We start from the raw sequence: 22,627 nt of genomic DNA on the forward strand, positions 1-22,627 counted from the left end.
GTTTAATTTGATTATAATGAACAGATATCATGAATGAAATGTAATTCTGCATGTTCAAAGATGGCGACTAAAGTCACATAGAACTGGTCCCTCATTTATGTTTACAGAATAAGATAAAAATCAATTTCCGTTTTGTACGCGAGCCGACACTGACGAAAGCTACGGCTGAAACGCGTCTGTTTGCACTAATAAATCCGAATTGGGATTAAAAATCTAACCGGAGTGCTGGTCCTTTGTTCACTTTGTGGAACTTTGGAGCGTTATATATATATATATATATATATATATATATATATATATATATATATGAATATGCATATATCTATATATATATATATTCACTGAAAAAACATAGATTTCAGAGACGTTATAGTTAGAAATTAGCATTTAAAAAACCTTAGAGATTCACAGAAAGAACCATAGGTTTCAGGGGTGTTATTGTTAGCTGGCCATTTCACTCGTACAAAACCATAGAAATTCCTCCGTTATAGTTAGTTCTGCTAACTATAACTCGCGCGCCTGCAATGCACTGCTGATGATGTCACATATTGCATCATTCATGACATGGTCAGTGACATCACTGATGACATCTCAAATGACATCACTGATGACATCACTGATGACATAATCCAGTGAATGCGGTTTAGTTTGAAATTTAAATATGTATTATATTGTATACCAATCTGTATTGAAGATTGAGTGGATATATAACTGTCTGGATGGAGGATTTAGTAGCTGTTTGACTGTCTGTTTAAGTGAGTAATTAAAAGTGTCTCACTTAATACATGGATTAGTAACTAAACTATGTGAATGTGTGCATCACTGTCTCTGTTGTTGTATAACATCCTGCATCAGTTGGTCACTAACTACATAAGTTTGTATATTAGTTATTGATTAGTTGGGTGAGTATTTGTATGGGACACTGAGTTTGTGGGTGATGGGATGGGGTGTGTGTAACTCTATGCATAGATGTGTGAATGGTTGATTGACTAGGTGTATAGGTTTAAGAGTGCATGTGGAAACAGTTGTTTGGGTGACTGAGTGTATTTATTTGTGTGTTGGTGAGCGAATATATGTTTTAGTTGTACATCTTCAACAAAGTAAAACAATAAAAGGCATTGTATGTGAGAGTTGGTGTATATAAATAAGTATGTGTAAGAGTCAGTGATTGTGAGAGTAACTATATGAATGAGTGTATAATTGTAATGGTGATTTCTTACCATATTAACTATGAGTCACTATGTTTTTGAATAAATGAGGTGGTGTTGGATAGTTGTGTAAGTGAGTAAATGTAAGTGTGATTAATTTTTTTCATGAGTGAGTAGGATGACTGCATAACCGACTAAGATGACTGCTGATGTGTCAATGTCTATATATGTGTATAAGTGCATTTGATATTGTTCTATTAATTAGTGAGTGCATGTATAAATGATTCTGTTTTTGAATGGGTAGTTGTGTGTGTAGACTTAGGAATCAGTGAGTGGGTATGTAGTAACTGGTATTGGTGTGTCAATGGTTTCAAATATGGTACTCTGTATTTTAAAGTGAGTGATGAAAGGTTATACTAGTGTATCAGATTGTCACGTGGATGATGTCATCATTGATGTCATCAGTGCATGCTTGCGCGGTGGCGGGTCCCGCGTGACGTCATATACATGCTGGGGTGCGCGACTCCCGCAAAAAAAAAGTATGTTCCAAAATGATATGCATGTGTCTTTAATAAACATATAAGGGCAAGAGATTATCTAAGATATTCATAAAAATAATATATTTGTACTTATAATAAACTTATATTATTTTTAAATATATTTTCGCGAAGTCGGGTGCGTGTATCGTGAGCGCAGAGAACCAGGTCAGCAGAGCTGCTGTAGAGCCAGAGAAACCATGTCAGCAGAGCCGTTGTAGAGCCAGAGACCCAGGTCAGCAGAGCTGCTCTAGAGCCCAAGAAGCAGGTCAGCAGAGCTCCCTAGAACCAGAGACCCAGGTCAGCAGAGCTGCTCTAGAGCCAGAGACCCAGGTCAGCAGAGCCGTTGTAGAGCCAGAGAACCAGGTCAGCAGAGCTGCTCTAGAGCCTAAGAAGCAGGTCAGCAGAGCTCCCTAGAACCAGAGACCCAGGTCAGCAGAGCTCTTTAGAGGGAGAGAACCAGTTCAGCATAGCTGCTTTAGAGCCAGAGAACCAGGTCAGCAGAGCTGCTTTAGAGCCATAGAACGAGGTCAACAGAGCTGCTTCAGAGCCAGAGAACCAGGTCAGCAGAGCTGCTCTAGAGGCAGAGAACCAGGTCAGCAGAGCTGCTTTAGAGGGAGAGAACCAGGTCAGCAGAGCTGCTTTAGAGCCAGAGAACCAGGTCAGCAGAGCTGCTTTAGAGCCAGAGAACCAGGTCAGCAGAGCTCTTTAGAGGGAGAGAACCAGTTCAGCATAGCTGCTTTAGAGCCAGAGAACCAGGTCAGCAGAGCTGCTCTGGAGCCAGAGAACCAGGTCAGCAGAGCTGCTGTAGAGCCAGAGAAACCAGGTCAGCAGAGCTGCTTTAGAGGGAGAGAACCATGTCAGCAGAGCTGCTTTAGAGCCAGAGAACCAGGTCGGCAGAGCTGCTTTAGAGCCAGAGAACCAGGTCAGCAGAGCTGCTCTAGCTGACACTGACTGACACTGATTGACTGACACTGACTGACACTGACTGACTACTCACTCTCTACTACTCACTCTCTACTACTCACTCTCTACTACTCACTCTCTACTACTCACTCTCTACTACTCTCTACTACTCACTCTCTACTACTCTCTCTACACTACTCACTCTCTACTACTCTCTCTACACTACTCATTCTCTACTACTCTCTACTACTCACTCTCTACTACTCCCTACTACTCACTCTCTACTATTCACTCTACTACTCACTCTCTACTACTCTCTCTACTACTCTCTCTACTACTCACTCTCTACTACTCACTCGCTACTACTCTCTACTACTCACTCTCTACTACTCGCTCGCTACTACTCTCTACTACTCAGTCTCTACTACTCTCTACCACTCACTCTCTACTACTCTCTCTCTACTACTCTCTCTCTACTACTCTCTCTCTACTACTCACTCTCGACTTCTCACTCTCGACTTCTCACTCTCTACTACTCACTCTACTACTCACTTTCTACTACTCACTCTCTACTACTCACTCTCTACTACTCTCTACTACTCACTCTCTACTACTCACTCTCTACTACTCACTCTCTACTACTCTCTCTACACTACTCACTCTCTACTACTCTCTCTACACTACTCATTCTCTACTACTCACTCTCTACTACTCTCTACTACTCACTCTCTACTATTCACTCTACTACTCACTCTCTACTACACTCTCTACTACTCTCTCTACTACTCACTCTCTACTACTCTCTACTACTCACTCTACTACTCACTCGCTACTACTCTCTACTACTCAGTCTCTACTACACTCTACCACTCACTCTCTACAACTCTCTACTACTCTCTACTACTCACTCTCTACTACTCACTCTCTACTACTCACTCTCTACTATTCACTATCTACTACTCACTCTCTACTACTCACTCTCTACTACTCTCTCTACACTACTCACTCTCTACTACTCTCTCTACACTACTAATTCTCTACTACTCTCTACTACTCACTCTCTACTACTCTCTACTACTCACTCTCTACTATTCACTCTACTACTCACTCTCTACTATTCACTCTACTACTCACTCTCTACTACTCTCTCTACTACTCTCTCTACTACTCTCTCTACTACTCTCTCTACTACTCACTCTACTACTCACTCGCTACTACTCTCTACTACTCACTCTCTACTACTCGCTCGCTACTACTCTCTACTACTCAGTCTCTACTACTCTCTACCACTCACTCTCTACTACTCTCTCTCTACTACTCTCTCTCTACTACTCACTCTCGACTACTCACTCTCTACTACTCACTCTACTACTCACTTTCTACTACTCACTCTCTACTACTCACTCGCTACTACTCTCTACTACTCACTCTACTAGTCTCTCTCTTCTACTCTCTACTACTACTCTCTACTACTGCTCTCTACTATTCACTCTACTACTCACTCTACTACTCTCTACCACTCACTCTCTACCACTCACTCTCTACCACTCACTCTCTACCACTCACTCTCTACCACTCACTCTCTACCACTCACTCTACTACTCTCTGCTACTCGCTCTACTACTCACTATACTACTCGCTGTCTACTACTTGCTCTCTACGACTCTCTACTACTCAATCTCTACTACTCAATCTCTACTACTCACTCTCTAGTACTCTACTACTCTACTACTCTCTCTACTGCTCACTCTCTGCTACTCACTCTCTACTACTCTCTACCACTGTCTACTACTCACTCTCTACTACTCTCTACTACTCGCTCTCTACTACTTGCTCTCTACTACTCTCTACTACTCACTCTCTACTACTCTCTACTACTCACTCTCTACTACTCTACTACTCTACTACTCTCTACTGCTCACTCTCTGCTACTCACTCTCTACTACTCTCTACTACTCACTCTACTACTCTCTACTACTCACTTTCTACTACTCACACTCTACTACTCACTCTCTAGTACTCACTCTACTACTCACTCTACTACTCACTCTCTACTACTCTCTACTACTCTCTCTACTACTCACTCTACTACTCACTCTACTACACACTCTCTACTACTTGCTCTCTACTACTCGCTCTCTACTACTCACTCTCTACTACTCCACTACTCACTCTACTACTCACTCTCTACTTCTCACTGTCTACTACTCTACTACTCCCTACTACTCACTCTCTACTACTCTCTACTACTCGCTCTCTACTGCTCTACTACTCTCTCTACTACTCTACTCTACAACTCTCTCTACTACTCACTCTCTACCACTTACTCTCTACTACTCACTCTACTCACTCTCTACTACTCACTCTCTACTACTCTACTATTCACTCTCTACTACTCACTCTACTACTCACTCTCTACTACTCTCTGCTACTCACTCTCTACTACTCTCTACTACTCACTCTCTACTACTCACTCTCTACTACTCACTCTCTACTCACTCTCCACTACTCTTCTACTCACTCTCTTCTACTCACTCTTCTACTCACTCTCTACTACTCATCCTCTACTCTCTACCTCTCTCTCTACTACTCTCTACCTCTACACCTCTACCTCTCTCTACGCGCACACACACACACACACATATATATATGCATATGCATTTATATATGTATGTGTATATATATACATACATATATATACAATCTTCACATCTATATAAATACAAATATAAATCCATGCATACATATACATATATGCATACATATGCATGTTATGTAAATAAAAGTTTGAAAAACACTAATAAAAGCAAAGCTAAAAAGCCACCTAATTACAAACATAATTGCTTTAACTTAAACGAGGACGAGACCTATTGCATTTTCAATTCTTGTTTACTTCGGTTCCATCAAGAAGGCATTCAGATATGTCACACATTTGTCATAAATTCTGAATGTTAGCACTCTAGTTGCTCATTAGATCACTGTAGTAAAGCTACTGCTCACCATGGAAGTCTGCTGCTGGTATTCAAAGTGCATGTTTCAGTCTGCATATCAGAAGTTTTGTAATGAAATAGAAGAGGATTTGAGAAGTCAAAATGTGCCCTAATTTTTCTTTCTGCAGCACTAATCATAATTTCTATGGCAAAATGATCCCCCTCATTTTGTTCCTTTGCAAATTAAATGTTTTAAGTGTTACCACTTTATTACAATCAAGATGGCTTCAGGTGTGCCATACTTTTGTCATAAGTAAGACTGTTAGCGCTCTAGTTGTTCTTTAGAACACTCTGGGACATTCTGTCATTGGGCTATACTTGGGCTACATCTGGGTGATATTTGTGCTACATGTGGGCTCTTTTGTCTCTGGTGGCCATCTTGAGAGACTTATATGTTATGAAGTTTCCTAATTTCCTCATTTACTACAGTCTCCTCAGTAGGAAATACTTTCAGTTTTTTACTTTGATTACATCAAGAAGGCATTCAGATGTGTCACACATTTGCCATAAATTCAGAATGTTAGCACTCTAGTTGCTCATTAGATCACTTTAGTAAAGCTACTGCTCACCAGGGAAGTCTGCTGCTGGTATTGAAAGAGCATGTTTCAGTCTGCATGTCAGATTTTTTTTAATGAAATAGAAGAGGATTTGAGAATTCACTCAAAATGTGCCCTAATTTTTCCTTCTGCAGCACTAATCATACTTTCTATGGCAAAATGAACCCCCACATTTTGTTCCTTTTTAAATTAAGTTTTTTAAGAGTTACCACTTTATTCCAATCAAGATGGCTTCAGGTGTGCCATACATTTGTCATAAGTAGGACTGTTAGCGCTCTAGTTGTTATTTAGACCACTCTGGGAAGCTGCAGTAGAACACAAAGGAATCAACTGACAGTCTCTGCCCTTGTTGGATGTACATGTTTTTCTGAGAATGTCAGACCTAATTCTCACATGACTGAGAAAGATGATGTGAATTTACAGAAAATATGCTCTCAGCTTAGCTTATAGATCACCTTCCAAACCTCTGTGGGAAAAGCATGAGAAAATAGTTTTCTCTCAAACATGATTAATGATATCCCAGCAGAAGGCTTTTTCACATGGTAAAATCACCTTAGAACACACCACAATTCCTAAAATGAGTATGGTACCATCAACAAATGATTTATAATGTAACTAAAGTCTTAAAACCTTCTATTAACAGCAGTGCTTTTTAATGAGGTGCTATAATATATATTGGTCCCAAGATGGCTGCCAACACTTCTTGGATGAAGTGCTGACAGCCAATCAGATCTCACAATGAGATGCGTGGTTAGGCTCCGCCCAGATATGTATATGATTTTACTTTTGATTTTCTCAGGAACTACTGAACGGATTTACACCATATATGCGAAAGGCACATGCCTGACCTGAGGACTACCTCTTTGCCAAATTTCAAGTAATTCTGTTCAGCCGTTCTGGCTGTAGCTGTGTCTAAAGGTCCTATGGAAAAATGCATGGGGAAAACGCGTTTTGGGACCCCCCTTTTTTCTCGGCCCCCGCTTGACGAATCACCCCGAGACTTTCAGGGTAGGAGCTGAACGGAGCGCCCCATTAGTTTTGAAAATTTCGCGAGAATTCGTCAACCGGCGCCAAAGTTATTCAAAATAGAATTTTGAGATTTCCTATGGAAACTAGGTTGTAACTATAACTATCTACTGGCGACCGCCAGTAGATAATATAAATATATATATATATATATATATATATATATATATATATATATTACCTACTGGCGGTCGCCAGTAGGTAGTTATAGTTAGGACCCTGTTTCCATAGGAAAACCGCAACATTCTATTTGGAATAACTTTGGCGCCGGTCGACGAATCCTCGCGAAATTTTCAAAATAGGTGGGGCGCTACGCTCCGCTCCTACCCTGAAAGTCTCGGGGGGATTCGTCAAGCGGGGGCTGAGATAAAAGGGGGGTCCCAAAACGCGTTTTTCCCATGCATTTTTCCATAGGACCTTTAGACACAGCTACAGCCCGAACGGCTGAGCAGAGATACTTGAAATTTGGCAGAGAGGTAGTCCTCAGGTCAAGGAAGTGCCTTTTGTAGGTCTGGTGTAAATCTGTTCAGTAGTTCCTGAGAAAATAGCCTTTAAATCAATATATATATCTGAGCCAGCTTACGGTGCGCTTACGGTAAGCTTACCGTACGCGTACGGTGACGTGCGCGAGCGCGAATCTGATTGGCTGTTAGATCTTAGTAAACATTCGAATCGGTCGAAACCAGGAAGTGGCGGCCGCCATTTTCTCTCTCGCACTCTGAGAGGGGGTTTAAAAAGAAAGGGCAAAAACATGTAAAGGGGCTGTTTAGACAGCTTCTATGCACCTAACCATGTTCAGGGAGTCCCCAAAGATCCCCTAAGGCCAAAAAAGGAATTTTTATTTTTTCGATAATTTCGGCGATTACGCTTACCGTACGCGTACGGTAAAAATTATTAAAAAAAAAAAAACATCCATACTCTCCCCACCCCATGTGCAAATGGTGCCCGAAGGCCGCCATTTGTGCATGGCTTATATGCAGTTTGAACAATTAAAATATTACCTTTCACAACGAAGCGCATCATATGTCCTCCATGTGCGCACGGTGCGCGAAGTGCATCGTGCGTACATGGCCCATCTAGCGTAACGTGGGCACGCGGTGCGCGTAGCGCACCGCGTGCCCACCGTGCGTGCACGGCACTAATTGCGTAAAGTGGGCGCGCGGTGCGCGAAGCGCACCGCGTGCTCACTGTGCGCGCACGGAACGAACTGCGTTAAGTGGGCGCGCACGCCACGAATGGCGTAAAGTAACTTAGCATTTAAAAAACCGTACAAATTCACTGAAAAAACCATAGGTTTCACACACGTTATAGTTAGGAATTAGCATTTAAAAAACCTTGCAAATTCAGTGAAAAAACCATAGGTTTCACACATGTTATAGTTAGCTGGACATTTTACTGATAAAAAACCAATGAAATTCCCCCGTTATAGTTAGTGCAGGCAACTATAACTCACGCGACCGCAATCCTCTGCTGATGCTAATACTGTATTTAGACACTTATTTGCCCATGTCTTCTTCCATTAAATTTTAGCTATACATATATTACAATTATTTTTTTTTCATAAAGACACATATGTCATCAGCAGAGGATTGCGGTCGCGTGAGTTATAGTTGCCTGCACTAACTATAACGGGGGAATTTCATTGTTTTTTTATCAGTAAAATGTCCAGCTAACTATAACATGTGTGAAACCTATGGTTTTTTCACTGAATATATATATATATATATATATATATATATCAGCAAAACGCTCGCTCTACGTCTCCATGCTGAGCTGCTGGAAAAAGCGAGAATGGACCCAACTTGGTGCTTAATTGATTTTATTATGCAAGCACACCTTCCACCATGACGCGTTTCGGCAGCTCCTCTGCCTTGATCACATGATATATATATATATATATATATTCACTGAAGAAACCATAGGTTTCAGGGGCGTTATAGTTAGCTGGACTTTTCACTCATACAAAACCATTGAAATTCTCCTGTTATAGTTAGTTCAGCTAACTATAACTCGCGCGCCCGCAATGCACTGCTGATGATGTAACATATTACATCACTCATGACATGGTCAGTGACATCACTCATGACATCTCAAATGACATCACTCATGACATCACTGATAACATCATCCAGTGAATGTGTATTTTTCTGAAAATTAAATGTTTTATATATGTATATCTCAAGGTCGATGGAAGAATAAATGGGTATATAAGTGTCTAAATGGATGATTTAAAAAAAAAAATTATTGTATAACTGACCGATTAAGTGTATCATAGTGAATACATGGCTTAGTGAGTAATGTTTAAATATGTAAATATCTGTATCAGTCTCTCACTTTGTGTAGAAGTGGCTGCATGGGTTGGTGAGTAGCTACATGAGTGTCTATATAGGTTATTAGTTGTTTTTTTTGAGTATCAGTATGAGTGTCTGAGTGTCTGTATGGTTCGGTGGGGGGTATTACGTAGTGCATAGATGCATGCATACTGTTTGTATGTGTTGAAGACAGCATGTGTGCAGGACTGTGTGGGTGGATGAGTGTGTGTATGGGTGTGTTAGTGAGTGAATGCCTGTCTTTATGAGTAACTACATATGTTTTAAACTAGTATATGTGAATGTTGGTGTATATAAGTGAGTATATGTGAGAGTGAGAGATTGGAAGAGTTCCTGTATGAATAACTGTGTTTCTATAAGTGATTGTTTAAAAGACTAAGTATGTGTAAGTTTCTGTAGAATTAAGTGTGGTGGTGTGTGTATAACTGTATATGCAAGTAAATGGATGTTTGATTCTTTATTAGCATGAGTGACTATGTGTGTGAGTAACTCTATGGATGAGTGGCGTTGTGTAACAGGATGTATAGGTGTATGAGTACATATGATGAGTGAGTACATGTATGAGTGACTATAGGACTGTTGGTGAATGAGTGGATGTGAATGTGGATCTTAGAATTACTGAATAGGTTGTTGTAACTGGAATCAGTGATGTCATGAGTGATGTCACTGACCATGTCATGAGTGATGTAATATGTGACGTCATCAGCAGTGCATTGCGGGCGCGCGAGTTATAGTTAGCTGAACTAACTATAACGGGGGAATTTTTTTCAGTGAATTTCAAAGGTTTTTTAAATGCTAATTTCTAACTATGCCTACAGAGATACGACATGTGAAGAATGAAGAAAAAACGCACAGAAAGAAAAAAAAAGATATGCAGAAAGAAGCAACAGAAGTCCTCAAAGACAAAGAAAAGTGCAGGAAGAAGGATAACGTGCAGAAAAAACAAACAGAAGAGCAGAAAGAAGCCTTGTTGCAAAATCATCCTGTACCCTCAACTTTTTCAGACGGATACTGGTGGTAACTCAGTCTGACTAACCAGTCCTATAGCCAGTGCTATGTTAAAAGACACTTAGAATACAGTGAAAACACCTCCATACACTAGGAAACACAACGCGTTGGGGTCCCCCTGTGATTAGCATGACCTCCTCTGTAAGCCCCTAGTATATAATAGGGCAGGGGGATTAAAACTACCTCTTAAAACGCACCACAGGGCGTGTCGGCACATGTCACCTCAGGCCCCGTCCCCTCCCTTCCCAACTGTGTAAACACGCCCTGTGGCCGTTTTAAGTTGGGAGATTAAGTCCCCTTGAATCCTGAGGGTCCCTAGGATCCAACTAGCCCACTAGGTACCTCCAGTAAGCGCCACAGAGCTGCGTTGCAGAGAGATGTAAAAAGGGGCGCGGACTAGACCACCTCTCTGCAACGCAGCGCAGTGGTGCTTACTGGAAGCACCTGGTGGGGGGTGGAGGGTCAGGGGGTGTTTCTGCCAAGTGAGCCCGGAGTCACAGTCACAAACGTCCTCTTCTTCGTGAATAAAAGTGAGATTATGCTGCATACTTGTTCATATTTTAAGTAGTTCGCACAGACACACATTTTAAAAACAGTCAAGTTCCTAATACCCGCCTTCTCTGAACAGTTAGCTTGCTGCCCCATCTACCTATTCCCTATCCTCTGTTGTCTGAATCCAAGGACTAGCCTCCTCCCTCCTGCCATGCATGGTCTGATGTGCTGCCACTGCCCTCCATTTAGCATGATGTACCAGTCCACTCCTCCTGCCCTCCATTGCCCAATTCTATGCCCCAACATTGATCTCCTGCTTTACCTCTGTGCTTAGCTTGCTGCCCCTATTCTCCTCCCCCCTTCCCTCGGATGTCTTTGTGCATGCCCCTGCTCCATCCTTTTTGCCCACCATGTTCCATAGACCTGCCACTCCTTTCTACTCTGAGTGTTCTGTTGAGCTGCCACTCCCCTCCCACCTGCCTAGCATTGTCAGATGACTGTAACCTGTCCCTGCCACCTCCACCCTGCCTGTCCACATTCCATGCCCCTATCCCCTTCCTCCTGTCCTCCATGGTCCATTTTACTGCCACACCCTTCTGCCCTCCCTGGTCTGTTGTGCTGCAACTGCTCCTCCTGTCTGCCCCGCGTGGTCTGTTGTGAGGCCCCTTCCCCTGAACTCTCTTGTCTGTGCCCAGGTCCCGACCCTCCCTTCCATCCTCCATGGTCCTTTGTGAATGCCCCTGCACCCTCCTTCTTGCCCATCATAGCCATTGTGCTGCCACTAACCCTCCCGCTTGCCATGCATGGTCTTCTGTGCTGCCACGGCCCCTCCCACATTCCCTGTGTGGTCAGCTAGCTGCCTCTGAGCCCCTCCCACTTTCCCTCCATGGAGGAGTGGGCTGGTACATCATGCTAAATGGAGGGCAGTGGCAGCACATCAGACCATGCATGGCAGAAAGGAGGAGGCTAGTCCATGGATACAGACAACAGAAGATGGGTAGGAGGTGGATGGGGCAGCAAGCTAACTGTTCAGAGCAGGCGGGTATTAGGAACTTTATTGTTTTTAAAATGTGTGTCTGTTTGAACTACTTAAAATATGAACAAGTATGCAGCATAATCTCACTTTTATTCAGGAAGAAGAGGACGTTTGTGACTCCGGGCTCACTTGGCAGAAACACCCCCTGACCCTCCACCCCCCATCGCAAAATGTAATGCCTGTGAAAAGGGTAGGTGAACGCAGTGTTATATAGAATATAGTCCTGAGAGCACGATTGAAAATGAAAACTAGATATAGTGTATGGTATAAACTATGCACCAAAAAGTGTTATATAAGATGAACCGGGGCGTGAAATATAATATGCAATACATTGTGCGCAATGACAGATTCATTGGAGAGCGCGAGATAGCACAGGCACTAGCGCGTGCTATGCGATATGCACCTTGGAGTGTAATATGCACAGGGCAGTGTTGTGTAACCTAACTAGTCTCTAAAGTTGTAATATAAAATATGTGCTCGGGAGTGTAACGTTGTATATGCACTGTGACAAAGATATGGATCCCAGATTGTAATATGTATGGCATAGCGGTGTGCGTTATAACATAGGCATCGAGGAAGGCACGTTAGATGGGGCAAATAAACCTGTGCGAAGGCAAGTGTGGCATCACATATTCACGGGGTGGTGTTACAGTGCACATGGGCTAGAGAGTGCCATAGCATACGCACAAGCTGGTGGAATACAACACAGAGGTGTGTGGCACTAGGCATGCACTGGTGGGTGTAACACAGCATTGGGCTCAACCAGGAGCGCGCTGTGACTCTCAAGTGAGGTTTGTCTCCTTTCCAGAGAATAAAATAAAAAGTATTACAAATCCGGCGGTGAATGTGTGTTTTATTAACCGTGAGGGCGGTTTCTTGCATAGTTTTGGTCGAATTTTTGTTGAATCCCCTTTGAATGGCTTGGTGTGCGTGTGTATTAAATGTGCCCGTCAATAGCTACCCATGTTTGTATAAATAAACGACAAGGGTGTCTACTTGGAGAGTACCCACCGGAGGGGGCACCGGGATTAGGCACGGTAGGGCGTCAAACACGTCAGAGCTTCACTAGCGATGTAAATACATTCCACATGGATTCATTGTATGCATAGTCGCCTTCTAATGAATATCACGCAAATCGTCATGGTGATAGGTACGTATGGTTTGTCCAACATGTCCTAGGTGTTTCTATAAATATATGTATATATATATAAAAAAAATAATAAAAAACAAAGGCCGGCCCGGGGGATGGGGTCCCCGGGGTCATAAGTGGCCTGAGGAGGGGGGCAACGCAGCCCCCCTCCTAAAGAATTAAAAAAAATAATAATAAACGCCATGCCCCAGGAGCTGGGGTCCCCGGGGCCGATTAAGGCCTCAGGAGGGGGGCCCGCCCCCTTCCAAAGTTTTCCCCCCCCCCCAAAACAAATTAGGGGGCAGGCCCTGGGGGATGAGGTCCTCAGGGCCAATAAATTAGAAAAAGAAGGGGGGCCATACAGCCCCCCTTGTTTAAAAAATAAATAAATAAATAAAAGACCGGCATCGCGCCGGAGGCCACGCCCCCTCCTTGCAGCACTCTGCAAACGCGCTCCCTGGCGAGTTGTAAGTTGGGGAAGTAATTCCCCTTCAATACTGAGGGTCCCTGAGGGCCGACAAGCCCAACAGGTATCTCCAGTATGCGGCAGGGAGCTGCGTTGCAGACAGGTGTTCTGAGGCCACGCCCCTTTTTACACCTCTGCAACGCAGCTCTGTGGCGCTTACTGGAGGTACCTAGTGGGCTCGTTTGACCCTAGGGACCCTTAGGATTCAAGGGGACTTAATCTCTCAACTTAGAACGGCCACAGGGCGCGTTTACACCGTGGCGAAGGGAGGGGACGGGGCCTGAGGTGACGTGTGCAAACACACCCTGTGGCACGTTTTAAGTTGGGGAAATAATTCCCCTTCAATCCTGAGGGCCCCTGGGGGCTAACTAGCCCACCAGGTGCTTCCAGTAAGCGCCACTGCGCTGCGTTGCAGAGAGGTGGTCCAGGCCGTGCCACTTTTTACACCTCTCTGCAACACAGCTCTCTGGCACTTACTGGAGGTACCTAGTGGGCTAGTTGGACCCTAGGGACCCTCAGGATTCAAATGAACTTAATCTCCCAACTAAAAATGGCCACAGGGCGTGTATACACAGTGGTGAAGGGAGGGGACGGGCCTGAGGTGCCGTGTGCAAACACGCCCTGTGGCGTGTTTTAAGAGGTAGTTTTAATCCCCCTGCCCTATTATATACTAGGGGCTTACAGAGGAGGTCATGCTAATCACAGGGGGACCCCAACGCATAGTGTTCCCTCGTGTATGTAGGTATTTTCACTGTATTCTAAGTGTCTTTTAACATAGCACTAGCTAAAAAAAAAAGTTGAGGGTACAGGATGATTTTGCAACAAGGCTTCTTTCTGCTCTTCTGTTTGTTCTTTTTGCACATTATCCTTCTTCCTGCACTTTTCTTCGTCTTTGAGGACTTCTGTTGCTTCTTTCTGCATTTCTGTTTTTTCTTTCTGTGCGTTTTTTCTTCTTTCTTCACATGTCCTATCTCTGTAGGCATAGTTAGAAATTAGCATTTAAAAAACCTTTGAAATTCACTAAAAAAACCATAGGTTTCAGGCACGTTATAGTTAGGAATTAGCATTTAAAAAACCTTAGAAATTCACTGAAAAAACCATAGGTTTCAGGGGCGTTATAGTTAGCTGGACTTTTCACTCAGACAAAACCATTGAAATTCCCCCGTTATAGTTAGTACAGCTAACTATAACTCGCGCGCCCGCAATGCACTGCTGATGACGTCATGTATTACATCACTCATGAAATGGTCTTTGACATCACTCATGACATCACTCATGACATCACTCATGACATCACTCATGACATCTCAAATGACATCACTGATGACATCACGGATGACATCATCCTTGTGATAGAGTGGCACCCTAATATAACCTTTGATACACGCATTCAAAAATAGAAACTAAAATTTTCATAACAATGGACATACCAATACCAGTTACAACAACCTATTCAGTAATTCCAAGATCTACATACACATCCACTCATTCACCAACAGTCCTATACATTCACTCATACATGTTCTCACTCATCATATGTACTCCTACACCTATACATCCTGTTACGCAACGCCACTCATCCATAGAGTTACTCACACACATAGTCACTCATGCTAATAAAGAATCAAACATCCATTTACTTGCATATAGTTATACACACACCACCACACTTACTTCTACAGAAACTTACGCATACTTAGTCTCTTAAACAATCACTTATAGAAACACATACTTATTCATACAGGAACTCTTCCAATCTCTCACTCTCACATATACTCACTTATATACACCAATAGTCACATATACTAGTTTAAAACGTATGTAGTTACTCATAAAGACACTATTGAGACAGTCATTCACTCACTAGCACAGCCATACACACACTCATCCACCCATACAGTCCTGCACACATGCTGTCTTCAACACATACAAACAGTGAGCTACTCATTCATGCATCTATGCACTATGTAATACCCCCCACCGAACCATACAGACACTCAGACACTCATACTGATACTCAAAAAAACAACTAATTACCTATATAGACACTCATGTAGCTACTCACCAACCCATGCAGCCACTTCTACACAAAGTGAGAGACTGATACAGATATTTACATATTTAAACATTACTCACTAAGTCATGTATTCACTAAGATACACTTAATCAGTCAGTTATACAATCAATTTTTTTTTTTTAATTATCCATTTAGACACTTTTATACCCATTTATTCTTCCATCGACCTTGAGATATACATATATAAAACATATTTAATATTCAGAAAAACACACATTCACTGGATGATGAGATGAGTGATGTCATTGGAGATGTCATCAGTGATGTCACTGACCATGTCATGAGTGATGTAATATGTGACGTCATCAGCAGTGCATTGCGGGCGCGCGAGTTATAGTTAGCTGAACTAACTATAACGGAGGAATTTCAGTGGTTTTGTACGAGGGAAAAGTCCAGCTAACTAGAACGCCCCTGAACCCTAAGATTTTTACAGTGAATACATATATATATATATATATATATATATATATATATATATATATATGTATATATATATGCTTATATATGTATATATATTTATTTTTTTATTTGCAGTCTTTTTGTCTTTGTTTTGTAAGCCAGAACCCTAAATCTCACCAGTGTAAATCATTTTCAAACATAGGGTATCTGTTCTCTTAAAATATTTCAAATTTCTGTTTCTCCTAACTGTTATGAACTTGACTGTTTAGGAACACAAGCCCATTACTGATTATTGTGCTGATTTCATGTTCTAGGAAAACGTCTGAAACACTTGTATTAGTTCAGTTAGTTTTTTATCTTTTAAATTCAGACAGAAATGATGGTGAGTCCATTTGTAAGGAAAGACGAGATGATAGAGGAGAAGAGCTCAGGCACTGTAAGGAGCGGCATTCTAAAGAAAAGGTACTGTTATGCTGCACGACTCATTTTTGAGAATATGTGGTTTCATTGTTTGCTTGGTTAGTCAATGATTAAATCTTCTTACATTGTGGCCACTTTCACAGTTCTCCTTGTGCAGTTGTGCCTCTTTATTAGTTGTGTTTGTTCCACTGAAAATCCCATACAAAATGTCATAGTAGGTAGTGTTTTTGCATTTGTCTTTAGATATAATCAACTTTTCACTCCGTCTATGCATTGGAACTACTAAGTTAGACCGTAGCATGTTTTTCTATTTATTTATGTATGTATTCTTCTATGCATTACTTATATGTTATTAGTCTCTTGTAAAGGGCCGAGTATAGACTCTGTCTCAGTCCAAGTGATTTCTCTATTGTTTATTATTTTATTGTTAGGGCTACAGAGCCATTGGACTTTTACAAACAACCATTGGTTTATTTTCGTAATAGCGGTAGCCATGTTGAATATAAAAAGAAAAATAACCAGGACCGTAATTTAGTAGGACAGGCCAGCAAAGTCAGAAAAAGCCTAAACATTCTTTTTCAATGATCAGTAGTGGTATTTTGTCAGCCTGAGCTCCTCTACGTACCCACTAGCTGGCCTGTAGTCAGGTTCTTGCTGCTGTTTTGCACTTGAGGAGAGCCTGGGTGTCGCGTTCCTATTGGCTTTTGGCAATTTACTGGTGTGCTCATGCCGATTCTCGGAGGGAGCCAAAGCCAGCTCCTCTTCTCAGATGCTCTTCCAGCTGCGGCAGGTGGTTCTGGTGGGGGTAGGTCTTTGGTGGTGCAGGGTGGGTATGCTGAAATTGGCATGGTTGGGCTCTGTCCAGGTCATAGTTGCTGGCTTGTCAACTGGGATAGTGCTGATTGAGGAGAAAATCAGTTCCAGTAGGTCTCCATCAATGTGGGTGGATTCGGTAATGTGCTGGGTGAGGCCAAGGTATCCAAAGGTTTCTAGAAGAGCCATAGAGTTTCCGTCCATTCGGTCTTCTAGATGATCCAAGGCGTGCTTCACTCCATGGCGCCCAGTCACCCTATGGCCTGATTCAATAATATTCCTTCACTACTACAGAGCTGTCCCCAGAGGCTCCATCATCTTTTTGTTCCTGAATCTGATCGAAATGTACCACTTCAAGGAGAAAACATTGGTGATGAAAGAGATGAGTTACCCCATGTATGATAATGACTGTTAATATATGGATTTACATGACACTTCACAAGATATGGGGTTGATTTCCCCTCTTGCGCTGCCAGTGGGAAAGAGTGCTTCCTTTGCTTCGGTAATGTAACATGCAGTTGACATCATGCACCTAATGCTGCCTTCTTTTGATGTTAAAACAATAAAACAATCAGACAGCATGCAACCTGGGCTAACTTATTCTGAGCTCTTACTATCCTTCAACGAAGCCCTGACTGACACTTTGATGGACACTTGATCTAAGCCATGTTCTTGCCCACAGGTGGAGTGAGAGGTGGTCAGGTGCCACAACTCAGCACCCGGCAACCCTGATTTTGTTACTCGCCATCCAATACCTGAGGGTTTGGTGGTCAAAGTGCCCAGCAGCCTAGCGAATCCTGATTCACTCCCCACAACTTCCCTGGTCAGAGTCTAAAAGGATTGAGACATTCAGGAAACCGATATCCTCTTCAACCAGCCTTGCAGGATTGAAGTCAGTCAACTCAGTTTGTCTATTTGCTGATATATACAACACACACTCTGGAACATCGCAAGCAAGGTTTTGCCAGTGGTTGTAGAAGAATTGAATGCCTTCTTGGCTTGAACCATTCAAGATGACATGGGTATGGCCAAATATGTGATTCATGCTGGCCTGTATACTACTGATTGCTTGGGGTGGGCAGTGTGCACTAGTATGGCACTCCACTGCCATGTGTGGATGCGATGCACAGGTTTTTAGGAGATGTGTAGACATCCCTCATGGATGTGCCTTTCAATGGCTCATTACTATTCAGTGAAAAAACTAATTCTGCCTTAGAACGATTTAACTGTGGGAGATAGGATCCAGTACTTTCATGCAGAGGGGCCATTCATAACCTAGAAGTTTTCTACAGAAAGTTTCAATCTTAAGAAAGCCATCTTAAAACATTGGCCTATGTTACAGGTTGAATCTGATTTCAACAAAAAAAATTCCGACAGACCACTGTTTGCTTATGAAAGAAGCAAGAACCTTATGGAACTCCTTAAGCCACCTAATCGAGTTCAACCAACACTGACATATAAAGGCACCACGCCATGCCATAACTGTGGAAATTGTAATAACATCATCAAGGGAAACACCGTTCAGCATCCTTCACGTGGATATAACATCAAGCTATTTGTCTCAGCTATGTGTGATTCCAAAAATCTTGTATACATGTTGAAATGTCCGTGTGGCCTAGCATATATAGGCAAAACAAAAAGAAAGATCAAAATTCGTTTAAACGAACACAAGAGCAATATCCGTAACAAAAGTTTGAAATCCTCAGTGGCGGTGCAATTTAATGAATACAATCACACCATCAGCCAACTACGATTTCTCATTTGTGAAATAGTACCCATTAAAGAAGGCAGAGATAACCGAAAATTTCTAATCCAAAGAGAAACCGCTTGGATTTACAAAATGTACTGAATGGACTCAATGATCGTGTTGAACTGAGTTGTTTTATGTAAACAACCACTGTGGAAATTCGATTTTCGATCACGATCGCATTGAGCCGCCATTTTGTGCTCCGCCGCCATTTTGTGTTGCCCTCACTCAGGCAGCACGATGAACGAAGTCTTTTCTGCTTTTCCTGCAATATTGTGTCAAAATAGCCTTGTGCCTCTGTTTACAAAGCTGGTGTTAGAGACGGGCCGAGTACACTAATCCCTGTCTGGTTCCTGTAATCCCTGTCTTAACTATCTGTTGGTTCACACTATTCTCTCCTGACTTTATCTTATCTTCGGGCCTTCACTGTCCTCCGCTCGTATTCTCTTGTTTCACAACTGTCCTCCAAAACACACAAACGTATCTCGCCACCTGCAAACCAGTTACAAACATGTTAATACTCTAACCTGCGGGAGGGATAGCAAACACCGTTGGAGGAGAGGCTTCTTCGAGTTACTCGATATCTTTGTTTCTCAACCTTTCCTATTGGACACGTTCCGTCTTTAACTTTACCTTATTGGTCCTCTATGTATGTTTTAGGTGTGTTCTTTGTTAATGTATATGTTATCTATGTACTATAAAAGATTGTGCGCCACAGAGTGAAGTGGCAGTCTCCTGAGAACATACCGTGTGTACTTCTAGGACAACTGTACTAGCTGCAGCTAATAAAATCTGATCTTTTACGCCGACAGAGTGTCCCCGTGTCTCTGTTAGCTGAAGCAGGAGAACCCAGGAGATTAAGGCGTACCCTGCGCCGCCAGGTCCAAAAAGGTTCTGGTTCTTCAACTGGCGCCCAACGTGGGGCGGCTTCAGAGGTAGTGGTTCTGCCTGAAGGTCGTGAGGAATCCCGCAAGAAAATTCTGGAGGAATCGCGAGCCACGTCAAGCTACCCCTGTATGTCGAAAGTGGTCCGAAGGTCTTTTGCAGCGCGGTTACTCCTTCCTGACGGCTACTGACGACTGCTGCCCTGACTGCCGCCCTGCCTTGGCCCTCTTTTCGATGATGTATGGTATAGCGAGACGATAGACGGGGCCTCTGTTGGTGTAAGAAGACATCTTAGTTAAGTATTGGTGGGTCGCTCCCACATTTGGTTCTTTGGTTCTTAGGTTCTTTGATTTGGGTATTGCAATAACCGAAGCCGAGGGGTAAGTACATTTGTGCTGTGTTAAGTATTTAACCCCCTTGATGTTTGTGAACAGTCCAGTGAAATCACGAGATGCCTGGTCTGACTAAGTTTGAGAAACTTTGTTGTTTTGGTTGTAATAGGGATTCCCGGCTGGAGGACTCCTGTCCGATTCCTTCGGTTGGAACTCCCATTTATGAGCTCTATTCTAAACATGGTGTTGGTCCCATTTCCTTTAACGAGGCATGGATCCAATACACGAAGAATGATGGTGTTTTAAAATGGCCAGAAAATGGTAGCTTTGAGCCTGACATACTAGATAATTTGGAAGCTATTTTATTCAAACGAAAAGCCCGGCCGGCAATGTTTGACTCTTTCCGCCGTTGGCGTAAGGAAGCCAAACAGAGAAAAATCAAGCAAGAAAAACGAGAAAAGAAAGCACAGGGTATGACAATCATACAAGCTGCTCAGCAATTTAAAGATGATGAAGTTGATAATACGAAGGAAATTTCAGAAAGACAGCATCGTATGGCGATAGATAAATGCTATCCGATGTTGCCAGCTTCCCCCTCTGATAAAAGAAAGGATTTAGAAGAGGACTCCTTAATGTCTCACCTACTAAGATTGCCTCCGCCCTATGTGCAAGGTGCTAATGCACCCCCGTTGTTACAGCCTGTACAGCCGCCAGTTGCGCCTCCGCTTGCTCCGGCTCTTCCTCATTTGCCCCCTCAAGTATTGCCGCCTTTGCCAGCTTTGCCTTCGACTCCTTTACCTTCATCTTCTTCGCCTTCCGCTCCTCCGGTAATTACTGATTTCCCTTCTGTTAGTTCGCCTAATACCTTGTCCCCTATCCTTCTGTCCAGTTCTCCGTCTATGCGTAAACGACTCACAGAAACGGTCTCTGGTCTTTTATCACCTTTCTTTGAGGCATTAAATGTGTCTCCGGCTTTCTCTCGAAGACAGTCTCGTAGTCAGTTTCCAGCTTCCGAAGAACGAGAAAGGTTGGACTCTCTCGCTCGCAAATGGATTGAGAAGGGTCCTCGGTATAGTATACCCGACATTTTGCCTACCTTCTCACAGTGGAATGCGCCTACGCAGAGATATGTTTTCAATGCTATGTGTGATACTCTTATTAAAGGTTGGGAGGATATGGACTTGGGTTCGGTTCCTCAGGGTCTGTTAGATATTCAGGCTGATTTTGATAAGGGACTCATTGTGGGTTCTAAGGTTGAGGACGCTGTAAAGACACTTGTTTCATATAGAACCTTATTTATCTCACAGACTTTTCTAGATTCCGATCCCTCAGTTAAGTTGACACTGAAAATTTACCCAATGAGAGAGGTTCCTCCGGTATGGAGAGAAGAGGTCCCAGCAGCAGGTGCTAATCAAGCTATTCCTGCTCATTTCCAGCGAATATGGGTACATGTCCCCTGGAAAAGGTCTGAAGTTTTGGCCCTTAAACAGTCTCTACCGGATCCTCGTAAAAAACCCTGCAGGTTATTATAAAGAATTGTCACAAACTGTTGAAGCCTGCATCATGAATTTAGCAGATATTGATATGTTGATGGGGAATGTAGTTCCACAAGCATTATGGGCTAGGATTCGTAAGGAGAATCATGCCCAATAATTAGGTGCTGACTGGGATGCTATAATTGCCGCAGATAGAAACCAAGTGGGTGGTGCGAAGCCTGATGCTTTGATTTCAGAACTCCCTGGTAGGATTATTACATTAATGAAAACGATGATGCCTGCCTTGAAAGTTAACTGGGATAAACTAGCCGCGTGTAAGCAGAAGAAAGATGAGTGCTTCCGATTTCTTCACTCGTTTCGAGGAGACATTCATTGATCACAGTGGTCAGGACATGACTACGGCGGGTGGGCAGCGGTTATTTGTAGATAAGTTCGTATTTAATTTGCTTCCCGAGCTGTCGCATAAGTTGAAAGACTCCGAAAGTTCATGGGCTGTTTCTTCTTCAGCTCAGATATTGGCTACTGCTCAATATTATGAAAATAGAGATAAAAAAGAGAAAAAGACTAAAGAATTGAAAACTAAGGTTCTCTTGCAACAGGATTATCCACCTCGTTATGCTCAGCCCCAGTTTCAACAGCCTCTGCCGTTTCAGAGGGTGTATCAAAAGCCTGAGCCATATATTCCGCGACCTTTGTTAGGTCCTAATCAATGTGCCTATTGTAGAGAGGAAGGTCATTTTAAGAATAGTTGTCCGGTTTTATTGCAGCGTAGTGGGACACTATCTGCTCCACGAGGTAGTGCTGGCCTCCAGTCAGCAAACAGAGGTAGAGGTC

The 22,627-nt window shown here is 42.7% G+C and overlaps 1 protein-coding gene across 5 annotated transcripts in view; it reads left to right on the forward strand.

Annotated features, from left to right (window-relative positions):
• CCAR1 (cell division cycle and apoptosis regulator 1) overlaps window positions 1-22,627 on the forward strand; it is a 2,209,777-nt gene that overhangs the window by 1,404,009 nt on the left and 783,141 nt on the right. For all 5 annotated transcript variants that reach the window (XM_085603559.1, XM_085603560.1, XM_085603562.1 and 2 more), the window contains one exon: window positions 16,471-16,562. In XM_085603559.1, coding sequence (XP_085459685.1) covers window positions 16,471-16,562 — 92 coding nt within the window. The remainder of the gene's footprint in view (window positions 1-16,470; window positions 16,563-22,627) is intronic.

This window comes from Triturus cristatus, chromosome 1_2 (assembly GCF_964204655.1).
Source record: "Triturus cristatus chromosome 1_2, aTriCri1.1, whole genome shotgun sequence".
Lineage (NCBI taxonomy): Eukaryota > Metazoa > Chordata > Amphibia > Caudata > Salamandridae > Triturus > Triturus cristatus.